This window comes from Pelodiscus sinensis, chromosome 19 (genome assembly GCF_049634645.1).
Source record: "Pelodiscus sinensis isolate JC-2024 chromosome 19, ASM4963464v1, whole genome shotgun sequence".
NCBI classification, from domain to species: domain Eukaryota; kingdom Metazoa; phylum Chordata; order Testudines; family Trionychidae; genus Pelodiscus; species Pelodiscus sinensis.
The window spans coordinates 16,491,118-16,514,727 of record NC_134729.1 but is presented as its reverse complement, the minus strand read 5'-3'; the positions used below and the strand labels follow the sequence as shown (position 1 = coordinate 16,514,727).

The 23,610-nt window shown below is 63.6% G+C and overlaps 1 protein-coding gene across 1 annotated transcript; it reads left to right on the top strand.

Moving 5' to 3' along the window:
- The first annotated feature begins 7,147 nt into the window (after nt 1-7,147).
- Nucleotides 7,148-21,878, top strand: CNN2 (calponin 2). The gene is made up of 7 exons (XM_075902649.1): nt 7,148-7,324; nt 14,118-14,239; nt 16,741-16,807; nt 16,956-17,093; nt 19,044-19,160; nt 19,817-19,963; nt 20,423-21,878. Exons 1-7 carry the CDS (start codon nt 7,262-7,264, stop codon nt 20,684-20,686), a joined length of 918 nt encoding a protein of 305 aa, XP_075758764.1. The 5' UTR covers nt 7,148-7,261; the 3' UTR covers nt 20,687-21,878.
- The last annotated feature ends 1,732 nt before the right edge of the window (nt 21,879-23,610 follow it).

Sequence of the window (23,610 nt, the reverse complement as noted above, 5' to 3'; positions counted from 1 at the left end):
AGCATTCCCAGGGCCCTTCCCCCCCAGCCCCTTCCCCCGTGCGACTGAGCACTGGTCCCGGTCAGGGCAGTTTAGGGGCTTGACCCTGCGGTTACCGGGAAAACGGCCCGCGGCTGGGGGACTCGCGGGGCAGTGATGCGAGGCTGGGTACCTGCTGCAGGTCAAGGTGGTCTCATGGGAGCCCACGGCCACGTCTGGGTCCTGTGGCATCACTAACCCGCAGGCGGCCAGGCTGGGGGGGGCGGTCTCTTTAGGTGCCGATGATCACGCTAGGGGACACCGGATGTATTCTGGGGAGGGGGTTCACCCCTGCCAATGACCGGCCCCCCCGCCTCACGGGTCTCAGGAGGCGCTTGGCGGTAGCTGGCTCTGCCCTTGGGCGGATTTCCATCCGGCTTGGCCGGCGGCGCTGCTGACCGCGCTCGCTGATCCGCCGGCCCGCACACAATCGTGAGCCTCCGGCAGCGCGCCGTGGGGCTGTGGCCTGTAGTGAGCGTGGCCTGCGGACAGATACCCGGGACACAGCACCGTGAGCGCCGCTGCTGGAGAGGAACTCTGCTGCCGCCCGTCTGCAGGAAGGGGCAAGGCAGCCGGGACTGGGAAATGGGTGAATTCCATCCGCGTCAGGCCGTGGGGTTCCCCTGCGAGCGCTGGAGAAGACGGTGACTCTCCCCCGAATCGATGCCTCGGCGTTCACGCGTCGCAGGTTCAACTTCTGACCAGGAAGAAAACGTTTCTTGGCTCTCGGTATTGGTACGGTGAGAGCAGCTAGAGGCCCCGATGGGAAGCTGGCCAGGGGCCCGGATTTTTAGGGACTGTCCAGATATTTGGGGCTTTGTCTTACACAGGTTGCCTACTGCCCCCTCCGTCCTGATTTTTCACACATGCTCTCTGGACCCCCTCCCCGCCAGGCGCTGCGTAAGGGCACGTCTGGACTTGCCGAACGTCCACACTGCAAGCGCGTTCTTCCGCAAGAAAAGCGAGAGAACAGGGGGGTTTTCCCAGCATTGGGAACCCTCATTCCACGAGGACGACGCCTTTTCCGAAGAGCTTTCACAAACAGGCGTGTGTGGCCGGGGAGGAGGGAGTTCTTTGGGAAGAAGAGGAAAGAGGAAAAACCACAGGTGCCCTGGTGGCCATCGGCCCGTAGCAGGCTCAGCCGACATGCCGTTCAGTGCGGCCGCTCTCTGTCCAAAAAGCAGATGGGTTTTTCGATGCACTTTGGCAGTGTGGATGCTCTGTCGGAAGACGTTTTTTCAGACAATCTCTTCTAGACGTAGCCTCGGCCCCCAGGGGCTTGCTGACTCACTGGACAAACAGCCAGGAGAGGAAATGGGCAGAGAAGGGACGTGGCTTTGCCGGCAGGTCAGTGGCCAGGCTGGAAATCCGTGACTGCCCTCGCCCCGTCTCCTGCTCTCTCTCAGCCCTTTCGGGTCTCTGGGTGTTCACAGGGGAGCCGCCCAGGAAAGCGTTTCTCCCCCCTGCTGCGCACTATGATCAGACACCCCTTCCCCACTTTCTGCCTTGTGAAATGATCCGCCCGCCCCGGCCCTTTGCCTCCGAGGGCGGCGTGATGCCCATTTATACGGGGCCCCCGGGGCCGCCGCCACAGAAGCCCCATTGCAAACGCCGCCGGAGCCCGCAGCGGAGCGGGATCGTTTTGGATTTGGGGCGCGCTGGCTCTTCACGCGCTGCGTGGGCGGCACTCGGTGCTCTCCCGGCGAACTTCCGGCGTCACGCGGCACTGTCTGCCCGGGGGGCTGCAGAACGATGTTGCTCGGGGTCTGGACACCAGCCCGCGTGCCCCTGGCTGTCCGGGCCGGGCGAGGCTGCTTGGCAGGGTTTGGGCGACACCACCGGGGGGTGGGCGTGTCCGCATGCTGTGGCCTGAGCGACAACGCCTGGACGTGGGCCAGGAGCCCAGCAAACAGCGCGTGTCCGACCGGGGGAGGGGGCGGGGGGCCCTCCCCAGCCCTTGGGCTCCCTGAAATCCCTTCACCAGGGGTCGCTGTTGGAGCAGTTTTGGCTCCTGCAAAGGGCCGGAGGCGATTCCCTGCCAGCGCCCTCCCGACCTGGCCCCCGTGTGGAGCTGCTCTCTGTGCCCCTCCCCTCCTGTCGCCCTCTGTCCTCAGGCCCCCTCACAGGGCATGGAGATCCCTCACTAGCCGCCCTCTCCCCATTTCACAGCTGGCGAGTCAAGGGGGGGCTCACAGGGGGGTGCCCACCCAGCACCCTCCCCTGGAACTCGGCCGCGCCATTTGCGCTGCGACGTGCGTCGCGTAGTTCGACGTGCTTTTGAAATAGGCTATTTCAGCCCCGGGGCTGGCTCCCCACGTTTGGAAACCAGGCGCTAGCCCGACCCGTCCCCTGCCCCTCGGGCAACGAGCTTTGCAGGGTCCTCAGACTAAAGAGCCCATTTTATTCCCCTGTAACGGGCTGGCTCGTCAGACCAGAAAAGCTATTTCGGGAGGGTGCCGCCGTGTAGACGTAGTCAGAGGATCCCAGGGCGGGAAGAGCCCTCAGGAGGCAGCGAGTCCAGCCCCCTGCCCAAAGCAGGACCAGCCTCAGCTCCATCAGCCCAGCCAGGGCTGGTCAAGCCAGGACTTAAACCCCTCTAGGGACGGAGATTCCACCCCCCTCCCTAGGGAACCCAGCCCAGGGCTTCCCCACCCGCCCAGGGGAATAGCTTTTCCCAAAATCAAACCTAGGCCTCCCCCACTGCGACTTGAGCCCGTTGCTCCTTGTTCTGCCACCACTGAGAACAGCCTCTCGCCAGCCTCTTTGAACCCCCCTTCAGAACGTTGCAGGCTGCTCTCAACCCCCCCCCCCCCCCCGCTCTGCTCTTCTGTAGACTAAATAAATCCAAGTCCCTCAGCCTCTTCTTATAAATCACGTGCTCCAGCCCCGAATCCTTGGGGTCGCCCTCCGCTGGACTTTCTCCAACGTGCCCACGTCCTTTCTGTAACGGGGGCCCAGGACTGGACACAACACTCCAGATGTGGCCTCACCAGAGCCAAATAAAGGGGAATAACCACTTCTCTGGATCTGCTGGCAACGCTCCTCCTAATGCACCCCAATGTGCCGTCAGCCTCCTTGGCTACCAGGGCCCCTGTTGCCTCATCTCCAGCTTCTCTTCCACTGTGACCCCCAGGTCCTTTTCTGCCGAACTGCCACTTAGCCCGTCGGCCCCCAGCCTGTGAGGCTATGTCTACACAGCAGTGTTATTTCGGAGGAACAGGCCGCGTCTACTCAGCAAGCCGTTATTTCGAGATAATGTCGAAATACTGTCGAGCTGGAGGACTTTTCACTCCGACTCCTGCAACCCTCGTTGTCCGAGGAAGAAGGGAAGTCGGGGGAAGGGCGCTCTCCCTCGGGCTCCCTGCTGCGTCGACAGCTCCAAAAGCCGAAATAAACTATTTCGACTTAAGCTCCGCCACTGATGTAGCCCAGGTTGCGTCGCTTATTTCAGCTTTAGCGCTGCAGTGTAGACGCGCCCTAACGGTGCTGGGGATTCTTCCGACCCGAGGGCAGGACTCTGCCCTTGTCCTTGTTGAACCTCATCAGGTTTCTTTTGGTCCAATCCTCCAATTTGTTTAGGTCACTCCGGGGTCCCTGCCCTCCAGCGCATCCACCTCTCCCTGCAGCTTAGTGTCTTCCACGAACTGGCTGAAGGTGCGGCCCATCCCCTCCTCCAGGCCACTCATAAAGACGTTGAACAAAACCGGCCTCCCCGGGAAGCAGAGGGCACGTGTTCCCACTCAGGCTGAACTGGGTTCCTTAGTCCTCGTTCAGTCACAGCTCCCCGCTCCGTATCGGAAGCCCGTCGGGCTTAGTGGCTGAAATGAGAGCTCGGCCTAGCAGTTAGAGCTGGGTCCTGGGTGGGCCGTGTCCAGGCACGAGGGTCAGCACCACGGGGACAGGAGCTGAATGGCAGAACTGAAAGGTAAATCAGAGGTGGAGCTGAGGGCTGAATCCAGCACCAAACGCTGGAATGGAATGGAGGCCGGAGCCAGCGCAGGTCTGGGAACAAGGCTGCAGCAGGGACTGGGAGCCGAGCAAACAGCTACAGCGTGATAGGCCCTGAGCAGCTGCGGATCTGACCTGGGAGCCAGGCTGCTACACCCGCCGCCAGTCAGGTAACGTGGCTTCTCTCAGTTCCCAGGTGAGCAGCTGGGCCTGGCTGCTTTGGCCCCTGGCACCATAATAATGTGGTTGCCTCATCTCCAAAAAGATCTCTTGGCATTGGAAAAGGTTTGGAAAAGGGCAGCAAATACGATGAGGGGTCTAGAACGGGTCCCATATGAAGAGAGATTAAAAAGACGGGGACTTTTCAGCTTAGAAAAGGGGAGACTAAGGGGGGGAGATGCTAGAGGTCTATAAAATCATGAGTGGTGTGGAAAAAGTGAATAAGGAAAAGTTATTTACTTGTTCCCACAATATAAGAACTAGGGGTCACCAAATGAAATTAATAGGCAGTAGGTTTAAAACAAACAGAAGGAAGTTTTTCTTCACTCAGCGCACAGTCAATCTGTGGAACTCCTTGACAGAGGATGTGGTGAAGAAGGCTAGGACTTTAAGGGTCTGTCTACACTAGCCACGCTAGTTCGAACTAGGGTGGCTAATGTAGTCATTCGAACTTGCAAATGAAGCCCAGGATTAAAATATCCCAGGCTTTATTTGCATGTTCCCGGGCACCACCACTGTTAAATGCCCGGTAGTTCTAACTCTGTGCCCGCGGCTACACGCGGCACGGGCTAGGTAGTTCAAACTAAAGCCCCTAATTCAGACTACCGTTCCTTCTCCTGCAATGAGGAGTAACAGTAGTCCGAATTAGGGGCTTTAGTTTGAACTACCTAGCCCGTGCCACGTGTAGCCGCGGGCACAGAGTTCAAACTACCGGGCATTTAAAAATGGCGGCGCCTGGGAACATGCAAATAAAGCCTGGGATATTTAAATCCCGGCTTCATTTGCAAGTTCGAATGACTAGTTTGAACTAGGGTGGCTAGTGTAGACAGACCCTAACAGTTCAAAAAAGAGCTAGATAGATTCCTGGAGGTTAGGTCCATTAATGGCAATTAGCCAGGAGAGGCAGGAACGGTGTTCCTAGTCTCTTGTTTCTCTGGAAGTGAGCGACAGGGGAGGAATCACATAAGGATACCTGTGGTGTCCCCTCCCTCAGGGGCATCTGGTATTGGACACTGTTGGCAGACAGGATGGACCCTTGGTCTGACCCAGTGTGGCCGTTCTTATAGATAGAGTATATGGGGAGGGATAGATATAGATAGACAAATGGATATGGATGGGTGGATGGATATAGATGAATATATAGATGGATGGATGGATAGATGGAGGGACAGAGGGATGGAGGGATCGATGTAGGGATGGATGACTATATGGATGGAAGGATGGATGGATATAGGGATAGATGGAGGGTCAGAGGGATGGCTGGCTGGATGGGTGGATAGAAGGATCGATGGATATATGGATGGATTGACGAGGGACAGAGGGATGGAAGTAGGGATGGATGGGTAGATTAGATGGACAGGTGGATGGATGGATGCATGAGTCTGTGGATTGGATGGATGGATGAGTGGGTGGATTGGATGGATGGGTGGGCGGATGGATGAGTGGGTGGATTGGATGGATGGGTGGGCGGATGGATGAGTGGGTGGATTGGATGGATGGGTGGGCGGATGGATGGGTGAGCAGAGTAAGGGCTGGGTGAGCACTCAGTGGTAAGATCAGGTCTGTTGTGAAGTGGCACTTGCCACGTCCCCACCGGCTCTGCCGGCAGCCCCGCCCCGCCGTGCTCCCATTGTGCTACACTCCGTTACACCCAGGGACACCCGGTGTCCCCTGGGGAAAGCCGCGTCAGCAGCCCAGGGGGGCGGGTTCCGTCACCCAGGAAAGCGACAGAAATGGGCCGGGCGTGTTCGGGACCAGAGTGACGCTGGGAGCTGCTGGGGCTGGGGGGGCAGGTGGGTAGAGATGGGACAATACGGGTGGGTTAGAAGGGACGCAGCTGACACCTGCAGCCCCCAACTTAGGGGCAGGCTCCCCTTCCCCTGCCTGCCCAGCCCTGCCTCCCTGAGCATCCAACCCCGTGATCTCACTGCCTTGGTATGCAGGAGGCTGGGAAGGGAACCAGCATCCCTGGGCACAGCCGGGCCTCAGCGTGGCTCCAGGATGAACTCAGGGCCCATGGGGTGGGGGGGGAGCAGCCGCCCATGCCCAGCCCTATAGTGTGTGCAGGGGCCTGTGCTCCAGGGGAGAGCTGGGGGGCGTCAGTTCAGAGCCCGGCACCGCAAGGCTTTTCTTACAAGCGAAGCACTGGCTGGGGATTGGGAACGCGCGTGGGGGTGGGGGTGGGCGTGGGCCGGTGGTGTCCGTGTGTGTGTGTGTGTGCGCCTGTGGCACGCAGAGCAGGGTGTTAGTGTGTGTGGTATGTGAAGCGGTCTGAGTCAGTGTGTGTGTGTGTGTGTGTGTGTGCGCGCGGGCTGGGTGTCTGGCAGGCGAAGCAGGGTGCGAGTGTCTGTGTGTGTGTCTGGCACAAAACAGGGTGTGAGTGAGCGTGTCTGTGACGTGTGAAGCAGGGTGTGTGTGTCCGGGCTGGGTGTCCGGTAGGCGAAGTGAGTCCCTGTGGGGCGCAAATCACCCCCAAACCTAGGGGAACCATCCCGCCGCCGGGCTCCGGGCTCCCTCGCCCAGCGCATCCATCCAGGACGGAGTCTGGGGCCCGAGGCCGCGCTGGACCTGGAGGGAGCGCAGCCGGGGGGGCGCACGAGGGAGGGCGCGCGGGGAGGGGCGCACGGGAAAGGGGCGCACTGGGGAGGAGGGCGCAGCCGGGGGGGCGCACGGGGGAGGAGGGCGCAGCCGGGGAGGGGCGCACGGGAAAGGGGCGCACTGGGGAGGAGGGCGCAGCCGGGGAGGGGCGCACGGGGGGGGAGGGCGCAGCCGGGGAGGGGCGCACGGGGGGGGGAGGGCGCAGCCGGGGAGGGGCGCACGGGGGGGGGGAGGGCGCAGCCGGGGAGGGGCGCACGGGGGGGGGGGGGCGCTGCCCGGGGTCGCTGGGGGCCAGGCGGCGGAAGCCGCATCCTGCAGGAATTCGGCACGTTCCTGCCCTTATAAGGCCATTTGGCAGCCCCGCCAATCAGCGGCGGGAGGCGGCGCTGGCTCGGCCCGAACCTCCAGAGGAACCGGCCGGGGCGGAGACGGAGCCTCCCGCAAGCGCCCGGCCCGGACCCGCCGCCCCGCGCGCAGCATGAGCAGCTCCCAGTTCAACCGGGGCCCGTCCTACGGCCTGTCCGCCGAGGTCAAGAGCAAGGTGAGGCCTGGGGCTGGGAGCGGGGCACCCCGGGGTGCGCCCTGGGCAGGGACCGAGCCCGTCCAGCGCCTTGCGCGCAGCCAGCGCGCCCTGGCCGGTCTCCAGCCTCCGGTCCCGCCCTCCCTGCCTCAGCCCCGGCGCAGCAGACAGTCTCCCTGCCCCTGGCCCCATGTGCCCGGCTCCCTCTGGCTGCAGCTTCTCCTGGGCAGCCCCTGCCCCGTGGGCCCTTCCCAGTGTTTGGTGCAGGGACAGATTCTGTCCTGGTGCAGCTCGTGCAGGCTTGGCCCCCCCGGGCCTCCCTGGGCTGCCCTGCCACCTCCTTGGCTATCAGTCCAGCAGTGCCAGTGGGGGCTGTAAGGCGGCTCTGAGGGGCGTGGCTGAGGGCGAGTCCAGGGTAGCTCTGCTTCCCTGAGGCTGTGGGGCATCCCAGGGCAGGTGGTTGGGGATGTGGGAGGAAGCAGCTGGGCGCAGCCTGCTCCTCTGGCAATGCAGCTGTGTAGGCTGCGGGCCTCGGCGCCCAGCCCTTCTTGCCCCAACCGTCGGCGGGCATCCGTCTGCTGCTGCTGCAGCCCTGCCCCAGGAGCCGTGGAACCGCAGTTGCATGTCCCCGTCCTGGCCGGCTGCTGAAGCACGTTTGAACTCTCGCAAACGCCTCCCTGGCCCCTTGTGGCTGCTGGCCTGGGACCTCTGCGATCAGCCTGCCTGGCGCCTGGCTCGCTCAGACCCAGGGCAACGCGCGGCTTTCACTTTTGTTTCTCATGAGTTTCCCCGCCCTGCTTCTCTGCCATTTCCCCAGGGCTGTTGAGCCCACTGGGGAGCCCTGCTCTGCTCCTTTCCCCTGCGCCTGAGCCAGCCTCCCTCCCCACCCAGGACGGTCTCAGCTGGCTCTGGAGCTGGCTGGTGGCTCTGCAGAACCAGGGTTAACTCCAGTTTTCCTGCCTCCTGCTGGGAGCCGGGTCCCAGAGCATGAAACGCCCTGCGAAGGGGCCCACGCGATGACTCCGCAGCCGGCTAGACGGGTGTGAGGCTCTGTGCCAGCAGGCGCCTCTCCGGGAGGGGGGTGGGAGAAAGTTGCTCAGGTCGGGTGCAGCTTCCTAGCTGCTCCTGTTACCCAACTCCTGTAACTCTCGCCCGTAGCCCACAGAGCAGGCGCCTGGTCTCCGAGCGTCATCAGAAGACAAAGTACGAGGCGTGTTCCAGGGAAGGGTTTTCAATTAGTGCCCCTTCCTGTTGGTTCCAGCAGATCGGCTCACACCTGGCGTGCCCTAGCTCGCTGCGCCATGGGCGGCGTGTTGCTGTAATCCCGGAGAGACGCACCAGGCCTCAGTAACAACGTCGTAAACAATCTCTCTGGGGCCCCCCGTGCTCCAGCCTTACCCACAAAGGGTCCTCCCCCTCCCTGCCTGAAACAGCTGAGGAAGGGAGGATGGGGTAGTGGTTAGAGCAGGGGTGGGGAACCTCAGGACCAAGGCTTGGATGCAGCCCCCGGCTTGCCTGGATCCGGCCCCCTAAGGCTCAGGGCCCCCCAGCATTGGGCAGCCTGCGCTGGTGCTCCAGGTCCCCGCCGTGGGGCTGAAGCCCACACAGTCTAATAGGCCAGGCTCCCACAGGCCCTGGTGTGGGAGGGGAACATGGGGAGGGTCTTTCTGCTTCTCAGTCGGGGGCCACGTCCCTGGGGGGCCGTTTGTTTCTCCTGGGTGCGGCCCCCGACTGACGTTTCTGTGGGTCAGCAGCCCCTGACCCACAAAATGTTCCTCACCCCAGGGCTGGGAGTGGGGCCTCCTGGGGTCGGCTCCCCCTGGTGACGCTGACCCAAGGCTGGGCTGGCCTCCCCCCCAGGCCTCTCTTGGGTGGAATGGGGGTAGCGTTGGGCCGCCCCTCGGAGACCGAACGAAACGCTTGTGGCGCGTGGCCACGGCTCTCGCAGGCAGGCGGGATGCAGCAGCCACGGATCGCGGCTCCATTGCCCCTGCCAGCTGCCCCGGGGCCGGGTGATTTAAAAGCCCTGGGCTCTTGAAGTCGCTGCCGGAGCCCGGGCAGCTTGTGCCGGGTGGTGCTGAAGGGCAGACTGGGGAAGGCTAGTCCCCGGCCACGTCCCTTCCACGTGAGGTCCCGCCCCTTCAGGGGTCCACGGCCACCCCCGGACACAGCAAAGACTGTCCCCAGCCCTGCCCACGGCAAGGGGACCCCTCCCTGCGCCCGGACGGGCTCCTGTGTCGCAGGCCGGGAAGGAGTCGGCATCTTCCCCTCCTTGGTCTGCTGCTCCCACCAGGCATGTAAAACCCCAGTTAATCAGTTAACCGGTTAACTAGTACCCTGGCTGGAGCAGGCCCCCTGCTGTGGGCCCCTGGCCCTGCATGGGGGCTCAGCAGGGGAAGCAGTTAGGGGGCTGATCCTGGGTACTGGTTAACCATTACCTGGTAAGCTCCCCAGTTAAGGGTGCTGCTTACGAGGTAAACAGTTACCCGTCCACATCCCTAGCTCCCACTGCAGCTGCCACCTGGACTCTACCATGGCAGCAGTGACCCTGGTAAAGAGCAGCCAAGCAAAGCCACCCTGCTCGCCGTCAGCTGTTACTCTGTGGGGCGGGGGAGGGAGACCCCAGGGATGTGTAGCCGGGAGGGGTGGGTTGGGACTCACTCCTGCAGCCTCGGTGCGTTTTCCCCCAGCCCCTGCTGTGGTATCGAGGCCTCGCCGAAGCTGCGGGTTTGCCCTGGTTTCACGTCGGTGGTGCAGCCTTGCTGCGAGACGCCCCTGGGACTTTCACCCGGGCCTGGCACAGTGAGCGACACGCGCCAGGCCCTGGCGGGCACGGGGGCGCTGCAACGAGGATTTGCACCTTTGCTTTTGGGCTAGTTAAATCCGTCCGGTGGTTTTGTGTGTGCAACTTCCTGGAGAACGCGAGCGATGGGACGTGCTGGTCTGGCTCAGAGATGGGCAGTAACTTCTGATGGGGGGGGGGGGCTGCAGGAACTGGGTACGTGGTGAAGGGGCTTTGCTCTCCCATGATATTAATGGAGGAGGTGCGGGGGTTGGGGATGGAGGGGGGTGCACAAGGGAGCTCAGGGTAAGGGATTGGGGTGCAGTGTCTAGGAGGGGGTTGGGACTTGTGTTCTCTCTAAATGTTTCTTGTCATGTGTGGAATAAATTTTATGTGCCCTGGGACACCTGTGGATGTGCACCACACATAGAAACACATGCGGGTGGCCATGGGCACCCTGCTAATCAGCTGGATGCCCTGACACGCTGCTCAAAGTGGCCGGCTGCAGGGATCGTGTGCGACAGCATCACGGGCCCTGTGTGGTGAAGCGCTGGGATGAATGGCCCAGGGGCGCTGGAGAGATCGAAGAGCAGGGCGGGCAGATGCCTGGCGGGGGGATCTACACGGAGCGGGGTCCTGTCGTGGGGGAGGGGACGGGACGCGATGACTCTCGAGGGCCCTGCCAGGTCTCGCGCTCTGTGATTCTACACGCGGCGCGGCCGCAGGACTGAAGCGAGGGTGTCCCGGGTGTGCCGCTCTGCCTCCCCCCGAAGGACGTCCTTCCCCGGGGGCTTCCCCTCAGGTGCTGGGCGAGGCAGGTCCCGGCCTGGTGCTGTAGGCGGGTCCGTGTTCTGACCTGCCCCAGGCCCCGTGAGACCAAACAGACTTGCTCCGATTCCTCCCTCGGAGGCCAGCGTGGGGCTCGGGATCCTGAGGGGCCTGGGTGTGGGTGAGGGTGGGGCTCTCCCTTGCCGCTGGGGCCAGGACCCCCAGGACCGACCCCGCTCTTGTGTGAGGTGAGCAAGCTGCCTCCCATGGCACTGCTGCTGCCAGCTGCCTCCTCCCCCTTGCTCCCCTGTTGCGACAGGGAGTGAGGAAAGCCCTTGTGAAACCGGAGCGGAGAGTTTCACAGCCGGGTGTTGTCGCTAGCGACCTCGCCCCAGGGCCGCCCTCGGAATCGGGGGCAGGGGGGAGGGGTGGGTCCTTCCGGGGGCCCCTCCAGAACCCAAATTCTGCCTCCTTGGCGCGAGTTCCGCTTTGCAGGCTGTGCTGAGGACCCCCCATGTGCCCTTCCGACCGCAGGCCGAGTGTGGAATTTCCCCCACGCTAGAAGCAGGGAAACTGAGGCAGGGCTGCAGTGACTTGCCCACGGGTGGCAGCAGGAGCTGGTGCTGGGTTGGAGCCAAATCCCCAGCTCCGCTCTCAGCATGATGCTCGTGGCCCCTGGTGCGGACAGAGCCAAGTTCTCTTGGGCGTCCGGCCCTGCTGTGGGTGCTGCTCTCGCTCTGGCTAATCTTCCCTCTCCTGGCTCCTGCATCTCCAAGGCCGACCCTGCCCTGTTCTTAGGGCCGGTACAGATGAGTGGGGCCGGGTGGCCCCCTGTCCTGGAAACCACACGCCAGCGGCTGAGCGCCCGGCCCCTCGGAGCCCAGAGCGATCTCTCGGCTCGTGCCAGGCTGACCCCGTCCGGGGCGTGGAGCGGGGCGGCGCTGGGGTCCTGCTGGAGGGCTACGTGCCCGCAGGAAGAGGAGAGCTGCTCGGGAGGGAGGCGTCCCTGCCCAGGCGGAGCTGAGGCGGATCCCCCCTCCTCGCGCTGCCTCGGCGGGGCACGGACTGTGCCAGGCGCACGGAAGGCAGTTGCGTTGGTCGAGCCGGGGTGAAAAGCGACGTTCCTGCTGCGTGCACCCCAGTCGGCTCCGGGGTGCAGGCCACAAGCAGCCCCCAAAGCCAGAGGAGGGGAACGTTCCCCCAAGGAGACTGCCAAGTCCCCAGGGACCTTCCCAGCCATGAGCTGCATCGGCGAGTCCTGGCGGGATCTGGCCCCGTAGCCTCAGGGAGCTGGCTGGCGTTGTTGGTATCTAATGTAACTCGGGAGCTAAGGTCACCTGCTGCCGGGGGCCGGCTCGCACTCAAAGATAAGAGCCTCCTACCGCTGCCGGCGACTAGAGCGGTGCCTTTAGCCGAAGAGGTGGAGGCCTGTGTTCCGAACATTGTTGGTGTAAATGGGTCGTTACACTGACCCCTCTAACGAGCAGCCTCCTTCCTGCCTGAGAGAGGCTGAAATGCTGCTCCTGAAGCAGCCAGCACCTGCTGCCGCCAAGTGCTCTTGGGCACGGCCCCTGGCAGAGGCTGCTCGGTAGCAGCTGGGAGAGGGCGTCTCCTCTCTCCGGCAGCCTGGGAAGCGCAGCGAAGGGCCGCAGCCTGGCCAGCTGCTCTGGATTTCAAGGAGGCACTTTGCATTCTTGGCATCTTCGCGGTGTCCGAGGAATCTGCTGAGCCGCGGCCCAGGGCTGCCGGGGGAGGATCTGGTCCTGAACCCACAGGCGGCGTGTGGGCTGCAGCGCAGCCTCGTCTCCCAGCGCTCGCTCTGTCCAGCCCCAGCCTGGCCCCGTCCCTAGCCCCTCAACGCTGTCCCTTCCCAGGGCTGGCCTGAGAGCCCCGAACCAAGCTGGGTGGGGCCTGATTCGGTCCCGCCGCTTCCTCTTGTGCAGCTTGTCCTGAGCGACTCTTCCTGGGCCCGTGCTCCTGCCCAGCTCCCCGCTGGCCGTCATGCGGGTGCACCGAGATCCCGGGTCGCCTTTTGGGGCAGCACTTCAGCAGACTTTGGGGGGCACCGGGGGCTTGGCAGATCCAGCCCTAACAAGGGGGCAAACTAAGATCTTGGGGGGGCAGCTGCCCCATTGCCCCATAACATGACACTCGGGTTTCAGTGACGGGGGCTCTTTTTTCCGTGGTGGGGGCAGAAGCGGATGAGCGTTGCGTGACCGCCGGAGACCCCTGGCTCCATGCCGGGCCCCTCCAAGTTCCCAGCCCGCTTCAGTCCATTTCCCAGTCATGAGATTGGACGAATGGTAAATTTCCCGATTGCAGGTTTCACACGTGCGATGTCCTGGTGTTGCCGCTGCAGGGCCCTGGCCCACAGGCGTGGGGGGGTGCGAGGGGGCCGTGGGAGTGAGGTTGCCGTTCTGCTCCCTTCCGCACAGCTGCTGGCGGGGCGCTGCCTTCAGAGCTGGGCAGCTGGAGGGCGGCGGTAACCCCAGACTTGTCGCCAGCCCCAGCCAGCAGGGGGCGGGGCGCTGGTCCGGATCTGCACCCAGCTCCCCCCTCCCCCCGCATGCACCCGGCCTCGGTCCTGTGCGGACTAGGGGTGTCAATGGAAGCTTATCGGGTAGTCAAGAATTGACTCTGTTAGAGAGAGGTAGCAATGGGGGGGGGAGCTGGTACTGGGGGGGGCAGCTTAAAAACTGTTCCCCCCCCCCAGCACCCGCTCTGCAGGGAGACCGGGGGGGCAGAGGTGCAGCGGGGACCGGGCGTGCTGAGAATCAGCTGATTCCCGGCTTGTGCCCCCCCCTCGCCCCCCCACTGCGCTTCACCCCTGAAGTGTATTAAGAGCCGGGTGGCTGTGACCCCGTGGACAGGGGGTCCCGGGCTGGCACCAACCCGGCTGCGGCGCCGCAGTCCCCCCGCTTGTCGATTTAACGCCGTTTAGCATCCCTAGCCCTGCCCTGGGCACAAGGGGGAGGGGGGGGAGGGGGCACAGCTGGGGCAGAAGCGGCCCCTGATTTTAGAGGGTCCCTTAAGCAGGGGTGCAACTCGGAGCTGCATCACTTGGCATGCGATCCCTGGCCTGTCTCCCCCCCCCCCCGCCCCCCCCGGAATTGGCCTGCCCCCTCCAGCCTTCCCAGGGAGCCCTGGTCCTGGAGTCTGACTTCTGTCCCCCGTCCCCCCCCCCCCCCCCCCCCCGGCGTCCCTTGCGGCGAGCTGACCAGGCCGTGGGGCCGGGGGCTGACTCGTTCTCCGCTCTCCTCCCAGCTTGCCCAGAAGTACGATCTCCAGAAGGAGGCCGAGCTGCGGGTCTGGATCGAGAGCATCACCGGGCGGGAGATCGGCCCCGACTTCCAGATGGGGCTGAAGGACGGCATGATCCTCTGCGAGTGAGTCTGGCGGGGGCCGGGCTGGTGGGAGGGCTCTGGCACCGATTTCCCCTCCCCCTCCCGAGCTGTGTGTGTGTGTGGGGGGGCCTGCTGGATACCCCCACCCCATCCTGCCCTACTCCCGTCTGCCCGCTCCTGCCCCACCCTCCCGGAGCTCCCTGAACTGTTCGCAGGGCTTCGGGGGTGGGGGGAAGCCGGTCAGCAGGTGCTCAGCACCCAGTAACTCCCCCCCACGGTGCCTACGCTCGGGGGGACCCTGGGGTGGCTGGCGGGGCTGCAGGCCGTGAGTGCTGAGCTCTTCCCCGTGTGCAGGGGGGCCCCGTTTCCTCCCCGCTTGCTGACACCCTCCCTCCATCGCTGCAGGCAGGTCCTGGCGCTGCGCGGGGGGTGCCCGGGAGCACACGGGGTAGGGTGGGGTCTCTGCCCCCCTCGCCCCAGAGCAAGCGAGGCCAGCGCTGACGGCGCCAGTCCAGCCCATTGTCTCTGCCGATTTCCCGAGCTGGCCGAGGGGCAGGGCTGGGACCCGGCGGGGCTCCCGCGGTGAATGAAAAGGGAGCTGCCCCGCGGCGCAGGGTCGCAGCTGGAGGAGCCTGGAGCCCGGGCTGGCACGAGGGCCGGGAGCAGTGAATGCTTCGCCTTCTTCTGGCGCCGCCACGGCTCGCGCAGAGCAGGGCTCCTGTGTTCAGAATGGTCCTGGCAGCTGCAGGCAGCAGGAAACCAGGCTCCGATTCCCGGAAAGCTTCTGAAAGACGGGGACGTTCCAGGGTTCAATCCGCCTCTGCAAAGCCGCAGCAGCGCCCGGCCAGGCCCAGGACTCCGCGCCAGGCTTCTCCTGAGACGGGCTTTGTTGGGCAGCAGCCGGGAGAGCGGCTCATTGTCCCTTCGCTGCTGACGGCCCCCACTGGGGCTGGGATGGGGGGGTCGGCGAGCCGGGCTGGCTGCTCAAGGCGGCCGCGGTTCTAGCGCCGGGGAGCAAGCGTGTCCCGGGGACGTCGCGTTAGGCTCCAAGCGCGGAGGCCGGGGAGAGCGGGGCCGCGCGTCTCGCTGGCCGTGTGGGGAGGCCGGGGAGAGCGGGGCCGTGCGTCTTGCTGGCCGTGTGGGGAGGCCGGGGCTGACCTCTCCCTGGGCGGCTGCTGGCCCTGCTAGGTGGAAATTGCCTTTCCAGGGCCCATTATCGTGCCAACGGGGTGCCCAGGCTTTCCCACGCCGGGGCCCCGCGGGGGGGAGCTCTCTGGGGCCACAGCGCTGAGTTTCAGGCTGCGCTAATGGGGCGTGGGTTTGGCGGGGGGGGCCGTGCACAGGACCGCGGCCCCCCCGGCGAAGGAGAGGGACTGGCCCAGCTCTGGGCGACACTGGGGGTTTGATGTTGGCTGGGGCGTGGCTCTGGCAGGCCTGGCCCCGTCAGCCCGGCTGCGCCGGTGGAGCCTGCGAGGCGCGTTGCCGCCCAGAACGGTGTTTGTCTCTGCTGCAGCCTACACTGGAGTTTTGCCCCCCAAGCTATAGCTTGGGGGGGGGTCTCCTCACTCTGCACTGAGGTGGCTGGGGGGGAGGGGCCTCTCTGCACCGAGGAGGCTGGGTGGCGGCGGGGGGGGGGTTCTTTCCTCACTCTGCACTGAGGTGGCTGGGGGGGGCTCTCTGCACCGAGGAGGCTGGGCAGCTGGGGGGGTCTCTCCTCACTCTGCACTGAGGTGGCTGGGGGGGGCTCTCTGCACCAAGGAGGCTGGGCAGCTGGGGGGGGTCTCTCCTCACTCTGCACGGAGGTGGCTGGGGGGGGCTCTCTGCACCGAGGAGGCTGGGCAGCTGGGGGGGGGTCTCTCCTCACTCTGCACTGAGGTGGCTGGGGGGAGGCTCTCTGCACTGAGGTGGCTGGGGGGAGGCTCTCTGCACTGAGGTGGCTGGGGGGGGGCTCTCTGCACTGAGGTGGCTGGGCAGCTGGGGGGGGTCTCTCCTCACTCTGCACTGAGGTGGCTGGGGGGGGAGGGGGGCTCTCTGCACCGAGGAGGCTGGGTGGCGGCAGGGGGGGGGGTCTCTCCTCACTCTGCACTGAGGTGGCTGGGGGGGGCTCTCTGCACTGAGGCGGCTGGGCGGCGGGGGGGGGGGGTCTCTCCTCACTCTGCACCGAGGCAGCTGGGCGGGGGGTTGTGTGGCCCCCCCAGACCTGAGGCAGTGACTTGGGGCTGGAGCACAAGGCTGGGCCAAGGAGACCTGGATTCATTCCTGGTCCCCCACTGACCGGCGGGGGGACCCTGGGCGAGCTGACGCTCCAGCTCCCCATTTTCCCGGGGTGGGGGTGGGGAAATGACTGTGCCGCCCCCCGCAAAGCGCCGCGTGAGCGACCCTAGAGCCCGTCCTACAGCCCAGGGACTTGGATTCCTTCTAGCGGCTCCGCTGTGCGCGCTGGCGGGTGCGAACGGGAGCCCCCGGGGAGGCCTGCGCCGCGCGGCTGGGCTGGGGCTGGGGCGTGCTCACGGCTCCGGCCTTACGCCTCCTTCTCGCTCCAGGCTCATGAACAAGCTGCAGCCGGGCTCGGTGAAGAAGATCAACCGCTCGTCTCATCCCTGGCATCAAGTAAGTGCCAGGCTGCTCCCGGGGCCGGGGGCCGGTGGGGGATGGTGGCCGGCAGGGGACGGTGACAACCCTGGGGGCCGCTTCTGGCCCGCGGGCCCCCTCCCTGGCCCCGTGTGGCGGTGGCTTTACCCCGCTCTCTTCCCGCCAGCTGGAGAACCTGTCCAACTTCATCAAGGCCATGGTCAGCTACGGCATGAACCCCGTCGACCTGTTTGAAGCCAACGACTTCTTCGAGACCGGCAACCTGACGCAGGTGCAGGTGTCCCTGCTGGCTCTGGCTGGCATGGTGAGTGCTGTGCGGCCTCTCGCGCCTGCGCCCCGGGGTGATGGCCTGGCACAGGCAGGGAGAGCCAGAGGCTGGAGGGGGCACGGCCAGGGCAGACGCACTGCGGGGGCCGTGGCAGCGGGGACACGAGGCAGGTGCCTTCGTGGGGCTACCCCAGCCTGCACCAGCCGCTCTCCCTCTGACCGGCACTGGCGGGGGTGCCGGGACGGCCCTGGCCTGGGCCCGATCCAGTCAGACGTGTGGGCCGGCGTGGTCGTTCCTCTAGCCCCGCCTGTTCCCGTGGATTTGGGGCGAGGGTGGCTGGCGGGGCTGGGCCACAAGCCCCCGAAGGTGCCAAAGGAAATGGGGTTGGATCCGGAGCCCCCGACAGTGACCCCGGCTTCGAGGCTCAAACCTCCCCCTGGGGGCAGAGCCGGTCGCGCTCCAGCCATCGGCCGTTCCAGCCAGCGCGGGGGGAGGCGGCAGCTCCGGGGAGGAGCGTGGGCTGGCTGGCGAGGGGCCCTTGGGGCGGGGGCACTGTTGGTTGTGGCCCCAGGCCCTTGGCAAGGGAGGTGCCTGGTCTCCGAGGGGTGAGCCCGTTGCTTTGCTTGGGGCCCTGCTGGGCTGGGCTGGCTCAGGGGAGGCGTTGCCTCGGGGCGACTGGCTTCGTGGATGAAGGATAAAGCTCGTGGGAAGTCGATCGGTGGCTGCCGTAGGATGAAAACACCGTGGACGTGGCCTCGCAGCCCCTCTGACAAGGCCTGGGGGTCGTGGCCACGTTCTCCTTTGGGGAATATTTGGCCACCGTAAATCACCTGGAGGCTCCTGATGTAGCCCGTAGGGACAGGCCCTGGAAGCCACCGTGTGTGGCCTGCGGAGGTCCCCGTCTGCCTCCTGCACGTTGCGTGTCTCCTCCGACCTCCAGCATGGTGCAGGGCCCAGAACAGGTCCACAGCCGCTGGCTGCGTGGCTGGCGAACGCACGTCCGGATTTAGACAGCGGCTTAGAGGCTCCTCCCTTTGCTCTTGGTCACACCGGCAAGTGACGCAGGCCAACGTGGCTGCCGGCGTTCTTACTCCACCTCCCAAGCTAGCTCTTTGCTACTTCCAAATCCGCTGCGTTCCAGCCCAGAGCCAGCCGCATCTGTGGCGGGTGAAGGATCGACATGTGACTAGAGCTAGTAGAACTGCACAATCCCTCAGGCCTTGTCAAAGGTGCTGGGGCCGGGGGGGCAGTGCCCAGTCCGGCTGGGCCAGCTCAGAGTCATCCCCAGATGGGTAGAACCGCTCGTGCATTAGGGCTTCAGCCAGTCTCTAGCCCGGGGGCTGGGAAAAGGGCTTCAGCTGGCTGGATCTGTCCCACCAAGTGGATTGATCCGGCCCGCCGCTTCCCTGCCTCCAGGCCAATCCGAGCCTAGAGACGGGGGGACGCAGGGGTGGGGGGGGTTGCGCAAAGTCTCCTTCTGCCCAGCCCCTGCTCCACAGCCCCGATTGGCCTGGGGATGGGGGGGGAGCACGCGAAGTCTCCTCCCACCGCCAGGGGTGCAGGCACCTAGAGCGAACCACCGGCTGTTCAGAACAGCTGGTTCTCTCTGGCGAGGGGGGAGCAAAACTTCACAGGCTCCCCCAGCCCAATCAAGGTCAGAAGTGCCCTGGCCCCGCCCCTTCTGCCTGAAGCCCCGCCCCATTTTTGAAGTGGCTCCTCCCCCCCGCTCTAGGCAGTAGGGTTAGAAGGAGGCTTGAGGGGAGGGGGCATTTTGTGCACCTTGAGGTCTCCCCTGCTGGCTGCGTGGGGGGCGGAGGCAGAAGGACGAGGGGCCGACCCATCCGGGCAGTTCCTGGGTTCGTTCTGGGCAGTGACTGACGACCCTGCATGGCCCGGGAGCAACCCCCGGGGCGGGGCCGTTCGCTCTGCAGGACCGGACTCGGGGGTGCTAACCGCCCTGCCCCCCCTTTCTCTCCGCTGCTGCAGGCCAAGACCAAGGGGATCCAGAGCGGCGTGGACATCGGGGTGAAGTACTCGGAGAAGCAGGAGCGGAACTTCGATGATGTGAAAATGAAGGCCGGGCAGTGCGTCATTGGGCTCCAGGTGACCGGGGGCTGGGGGGTCTGTTAGCCCTCTAGGCCCCGGATTCGGGCGCCTAGCCCCGTGGTGGCTACTGGGGTCTGCAGCTTCCTGGCTGCCCCGCCTCCCCCTCCCTCCCGGAGCCGGAACCACAGATGGGCTGTCGGCTGCGCGCCGGCTCCGGGAGGAAGGGGGGAGGACGTGTGGGGCTCTGGCGCCCCAGTGCACAAGGCGCGTCGGGGGAGCCCTGGGCGGCTGCGGTGAAGGAGGCTGCTTGGCGGCCCCCCTCTGCTCTTGCACCAGGTAGAACTGCCCTGCGCCCTTCGTCTCCTGGCTGCCCGGGTTGTCCCTGCCGCCCCGGCCTGCCTGGTTTCTGCACGGGGGCTGGGGGTGAATGGAGCTGGTGCTGGGAGTCGGGGCTGGGCGAGGTCTGCCCAAGGCCAGCTGGGGCTCTGAGCAAAGCGCTGCAGGTGTGAACCCTGAAAGCAAGAAAACTGGGAGGCAGGGCTGGAGTCCCCTCCCCTGGGACCTTCCCCCTGAGTAAGGAGGAGGGGGCTGCCTTTGAGCTGTGAGTCATAGGCCCGGGGGGGGGAGCTCCGAGAGAGCCAGGTCACGCTGTGTTATTATGGCGGGGTGGGGGGGCTGCAAGTGAAGCTCTCGGTGTCACTCTCTGCCCGCAGATGGGCACCAACAAGTGTGCCAGCCAGTCTGGCATGACGGCCTACGGCACCCGGAGACACCTCTACGACCCCAAAAACCAGATCCTGGCCCCCATGGACCATTCCACCATCAGCCTGCAGATGGGCACCAACAAGTGTGCGAGCCAGGTGAGCAGGGAGTCCGGGCCTGGTGAACCATCTGTGGGGAGGGGAGTGGCTGGCGCCTCTTGGCATCGGGTTTAAGGGCGGCATTCGAAGGAAGGCTCCTGGCCAGGCACAAAGTTGAGTCCAGGAAAACCCCAGAGGCACCTAGATGATGAAATCTGTGCTGCCTCGCACTCTGCTGGAGAGAGGGACTTGTGGTTAGGGCACTGGACCGGGATGTGGAGTTAGAGCGCTGGCTCTGCCACAGATTCTCTATGTGACCTTATCCAAGTTCCTTAATCTCTGTCCTGTTTTACCACCTGTAAAACAAAAGCTGTAGGCTCCCTTCCTCCTGCCCCTCCCATCATCACATGGTCTAGAAAGATCAGCTGTTTGGGCAGGGTCAGGCTACGTTCTGTGGGGCCCAATCCCCAGGGAGGGGATCCCGCTGCCACTGTTACCACCAGGAATCTGGTCTCTCAGGTGGGCATGACGGCTCCGGGCACGCGGCGGCACATCTACGACACCAAAATGGGCACCGAGAAGTGCGACAACACCTCCATGTCCCTCCAGATGGGCTCCAACCAGGGAGCCAACCAGAGCGGGCAGATCTTCGGGCTGGGCCGGCAGATCTACGACCCCAAGTACTGTCCGCAGGGCAACGCTGGCGACGCGGCCAACGCGGTGTTCGACCCGAGCACGGACCTGCCCCCCTACCACTACTACCAGGAAGAGGAGGGCTACTGAGCCTGGCCCCGAGGCCGGCTTGTGTACAGATCCCTGTGGCCGGCGGCGCTCCACTACCTATAGCCTCTCTGTAACTTTCCTAAATGAATCTTTGAGCAAAGACCAAATCCCGGGACCCTGGAGGGGATAGTTGGTGGCTTCTTAAAACCCTGGGGCCTCTCTTATCTTTTGGGGAGCAGCCTGTCGCTTGCGGGAGGCGAGCAAGGCTGCTAGGAGCCTCCCAAGAAGTGGTCCCTCCAGGAAAACACGGGGGGGGCTACATGTGTTGGGGGGGCAGAGTGGAGCACTCGCATGCAGACAAGATGCAGCCGTTGAGCCCTGCAGCCCTCGGTGTGGCGAGCGCGCGGCTTGTTCTTCGAACTCGGAGAGTCCTGTGGGATGCTGCAGCTCTAGGGCCACACACGCCACCTGCCCTCCCAACCCGCCCCGCTCCTGCTGGCGAGGTCACATCCCCAAGGGACCAGAGGCGGCATCTGCCCCTTGGCTCCATTCGGGCCTTTGCCGCCAGCTCTTCCTGCTTCTGCGGCTCTTGCGCCGAGGGCCAGGGCTTATTTTTGTGCCTTTTTTTGGTGATGCCAAAAGTGAAGCTCGCGCTCCGCTAACTCAAGCGAGGCGAGGCCAGTGCCTTGGAGACGCCCGCGGGACCAAGCGTGTTCCGTGAATCTAAAATACCCTCCTGTTGCGGCTCTTCTCTCCCTCCTTCCCTTTGCCCCCCCTGTCGGAGGAGAGGGGAGGAAGGGTCTGATGGTGCAGATGCAGCAGCCTGCCTAGGCAGTACGAGCTGCCGGGTGCTTGCGGGCTTGGCCACCCGCACAAACGCATCTCATGTATGATGCTTGGCTCCCCCTTACTTGTTGTTTTTAAATGTAAACCACCAGGAAACTTTTTTTTAATTGTTTGTGGCTTCCTGATCGGCGTGTCTGCCTGGACATTCCTCTGCCATTCTGTGTTCCTTGTGGGGGGAGACAGCAACGCTGCACGGCTGGTAAATGACAAGTCCTTAAGAACTGGATGGGGTCTCGCCCGCGGCTGTCGGAGGGATCGGAGGCTTCCTTGTGCCGACGGGCAGCCCAAGTACTGCACAGTTCTCGCCAGGTGCTACTGTCCTTAGAGAGGTAGCGTAGAACTTTTTTTGAATCAAATGTGAAACTGTAATATTTGAATATAGGCAATAAAAGCTCTTTGGCAAGGCCTGGCGGTGTTGTGACGTTTTCTAAAGTACGTAACGAATAGGTTTGGCTTCCCTGGAGAAATACGGAATTCCGTGTGTCTCCCACCGTGCGGGGGCTGGGATGGGCTTTGGATTCCTAAGGCCGTGTATTCGGGGCGGGCGGGGGGCCTGACGAGTCAGTCTGGTCACTAGCTGCTCTCAACAGCTTCCCCCAGACGCAAATATTTTCCGTTTTTCTCCTGTTGGAGACTTGATCTGCTCTATTCTTGTCATTCCAAATTGGAGGGTCCTGCCTTGAGGAAGGGGTGAGGAACCTTGTTTTGGCCGGGGGCCGCTGACCCACGGAAATCAGCCAGGGGCCACCCAAGGAAGAAGCCAAAACAATGCAAAAGACACACTCCACTCCAGCGTCAGGGGTCCAGCCTGTAGGTGGCGCTGAGAGTCCTGGCGCGGATCGGAAGCTATCCGCAGAGCAGATCAAAGTAAGCTGGATCGGGCTGGCGGTTCTCCACCCTGCTTTCAGGGCACTTCTGAATTGCAACCAAAGGGCTTTTCCCCCCTTCGGGTCCCTTTTGCATTTCATTTCTCATGGTCAACTAACCCCGATGCTGGAAGAGAACAGGTTTGATTCCCAGCACCCGCAGCTCAGTGATATACGTGAACTCCTGGGAATTCCTTAACTCGATGCTGTTTCAGATGGGGCTCCTCTTAGCCTAGGCTGCGTCAGACCTTGTGTCTCATCCAGCACTTCCTTTCTCTGTGGTTGTCACGGCAGGTGGTGCTGTTCCCATGGTGCTGAAGGTGTCTGGAAATACAACACCTTCTGCCTAACCAGGAAACCAGTTTCTTGAGCCCTGTGAAGCAAAGCAAAGTGAGCGCTCCAGGCCCAAGCTGATGTGCCAGGAACAACCAGCACGAACAATGCTCAAAGAATCAGTACAGCCAAGTCCCCGAACGAGGACTCGGCCTCAGCAACAGGCCTGGACTGAATTGTGCCTGTTCCTTTTATTTGCTTTGGTGGCCTGAGCTTGTAGGGAGTTAACGTTTTGTTGGTTCTAATCTCACGGCTGGAGGTTGGAAACTTTCCTGAAAAGGAAACGTGCTCTTGCCACACAGAGCTGCCTGCCTCTCTGGAGCTTTAGAAACTTAAAATCTTGCAAGATTGGCAAGAAAAGTCTGATTCTTGAGTGTCCCAGTAATTACTTTGACGTTCCTTCTGGAACGGTGGTGGAGTCTGATAATGCCTCAGTTAAACACTAGTGGTTCTGCAGCTCGTGGGTGGAGGTTAGGTGAACCGATCCACGTGGTGCGTTTGTCTAACAGGCATGGCGAAAACCCCAGCCCTGCTTGCTTTGCCGCTATCCTGCAGCTATAGGCTACGTCTACGCTGCGGAGCTATTATCCGGAAATAGCTAGTCTGCGTCTTTTGAGCGGGCCCGTTATTTCGAAACAGAACGGGCTCGCTATGCCGACGTCCCTGTGAGCCTCATCCCGCGAGGAGTCAGGATCGTTGCGGAATAGCGCTTTATTTCGAAGTAAGTGCCGTGTAGAAACTGATTCGAAACGCGCTACGCCATCTGCAGAAGCGGGCTGTGCCCACGAACACTCACGATCCCATCAACATGGTTTGTGAGTCCATAAAGTGCTGCCCGATCATTGGTTGTTTATCAAATTGCATCGCTTGTTTCGAGCTACAAGTGCAGTGTAGGGGCACCCTACTGTCCCTCTAATACACAATTCATTTCAAGTAATC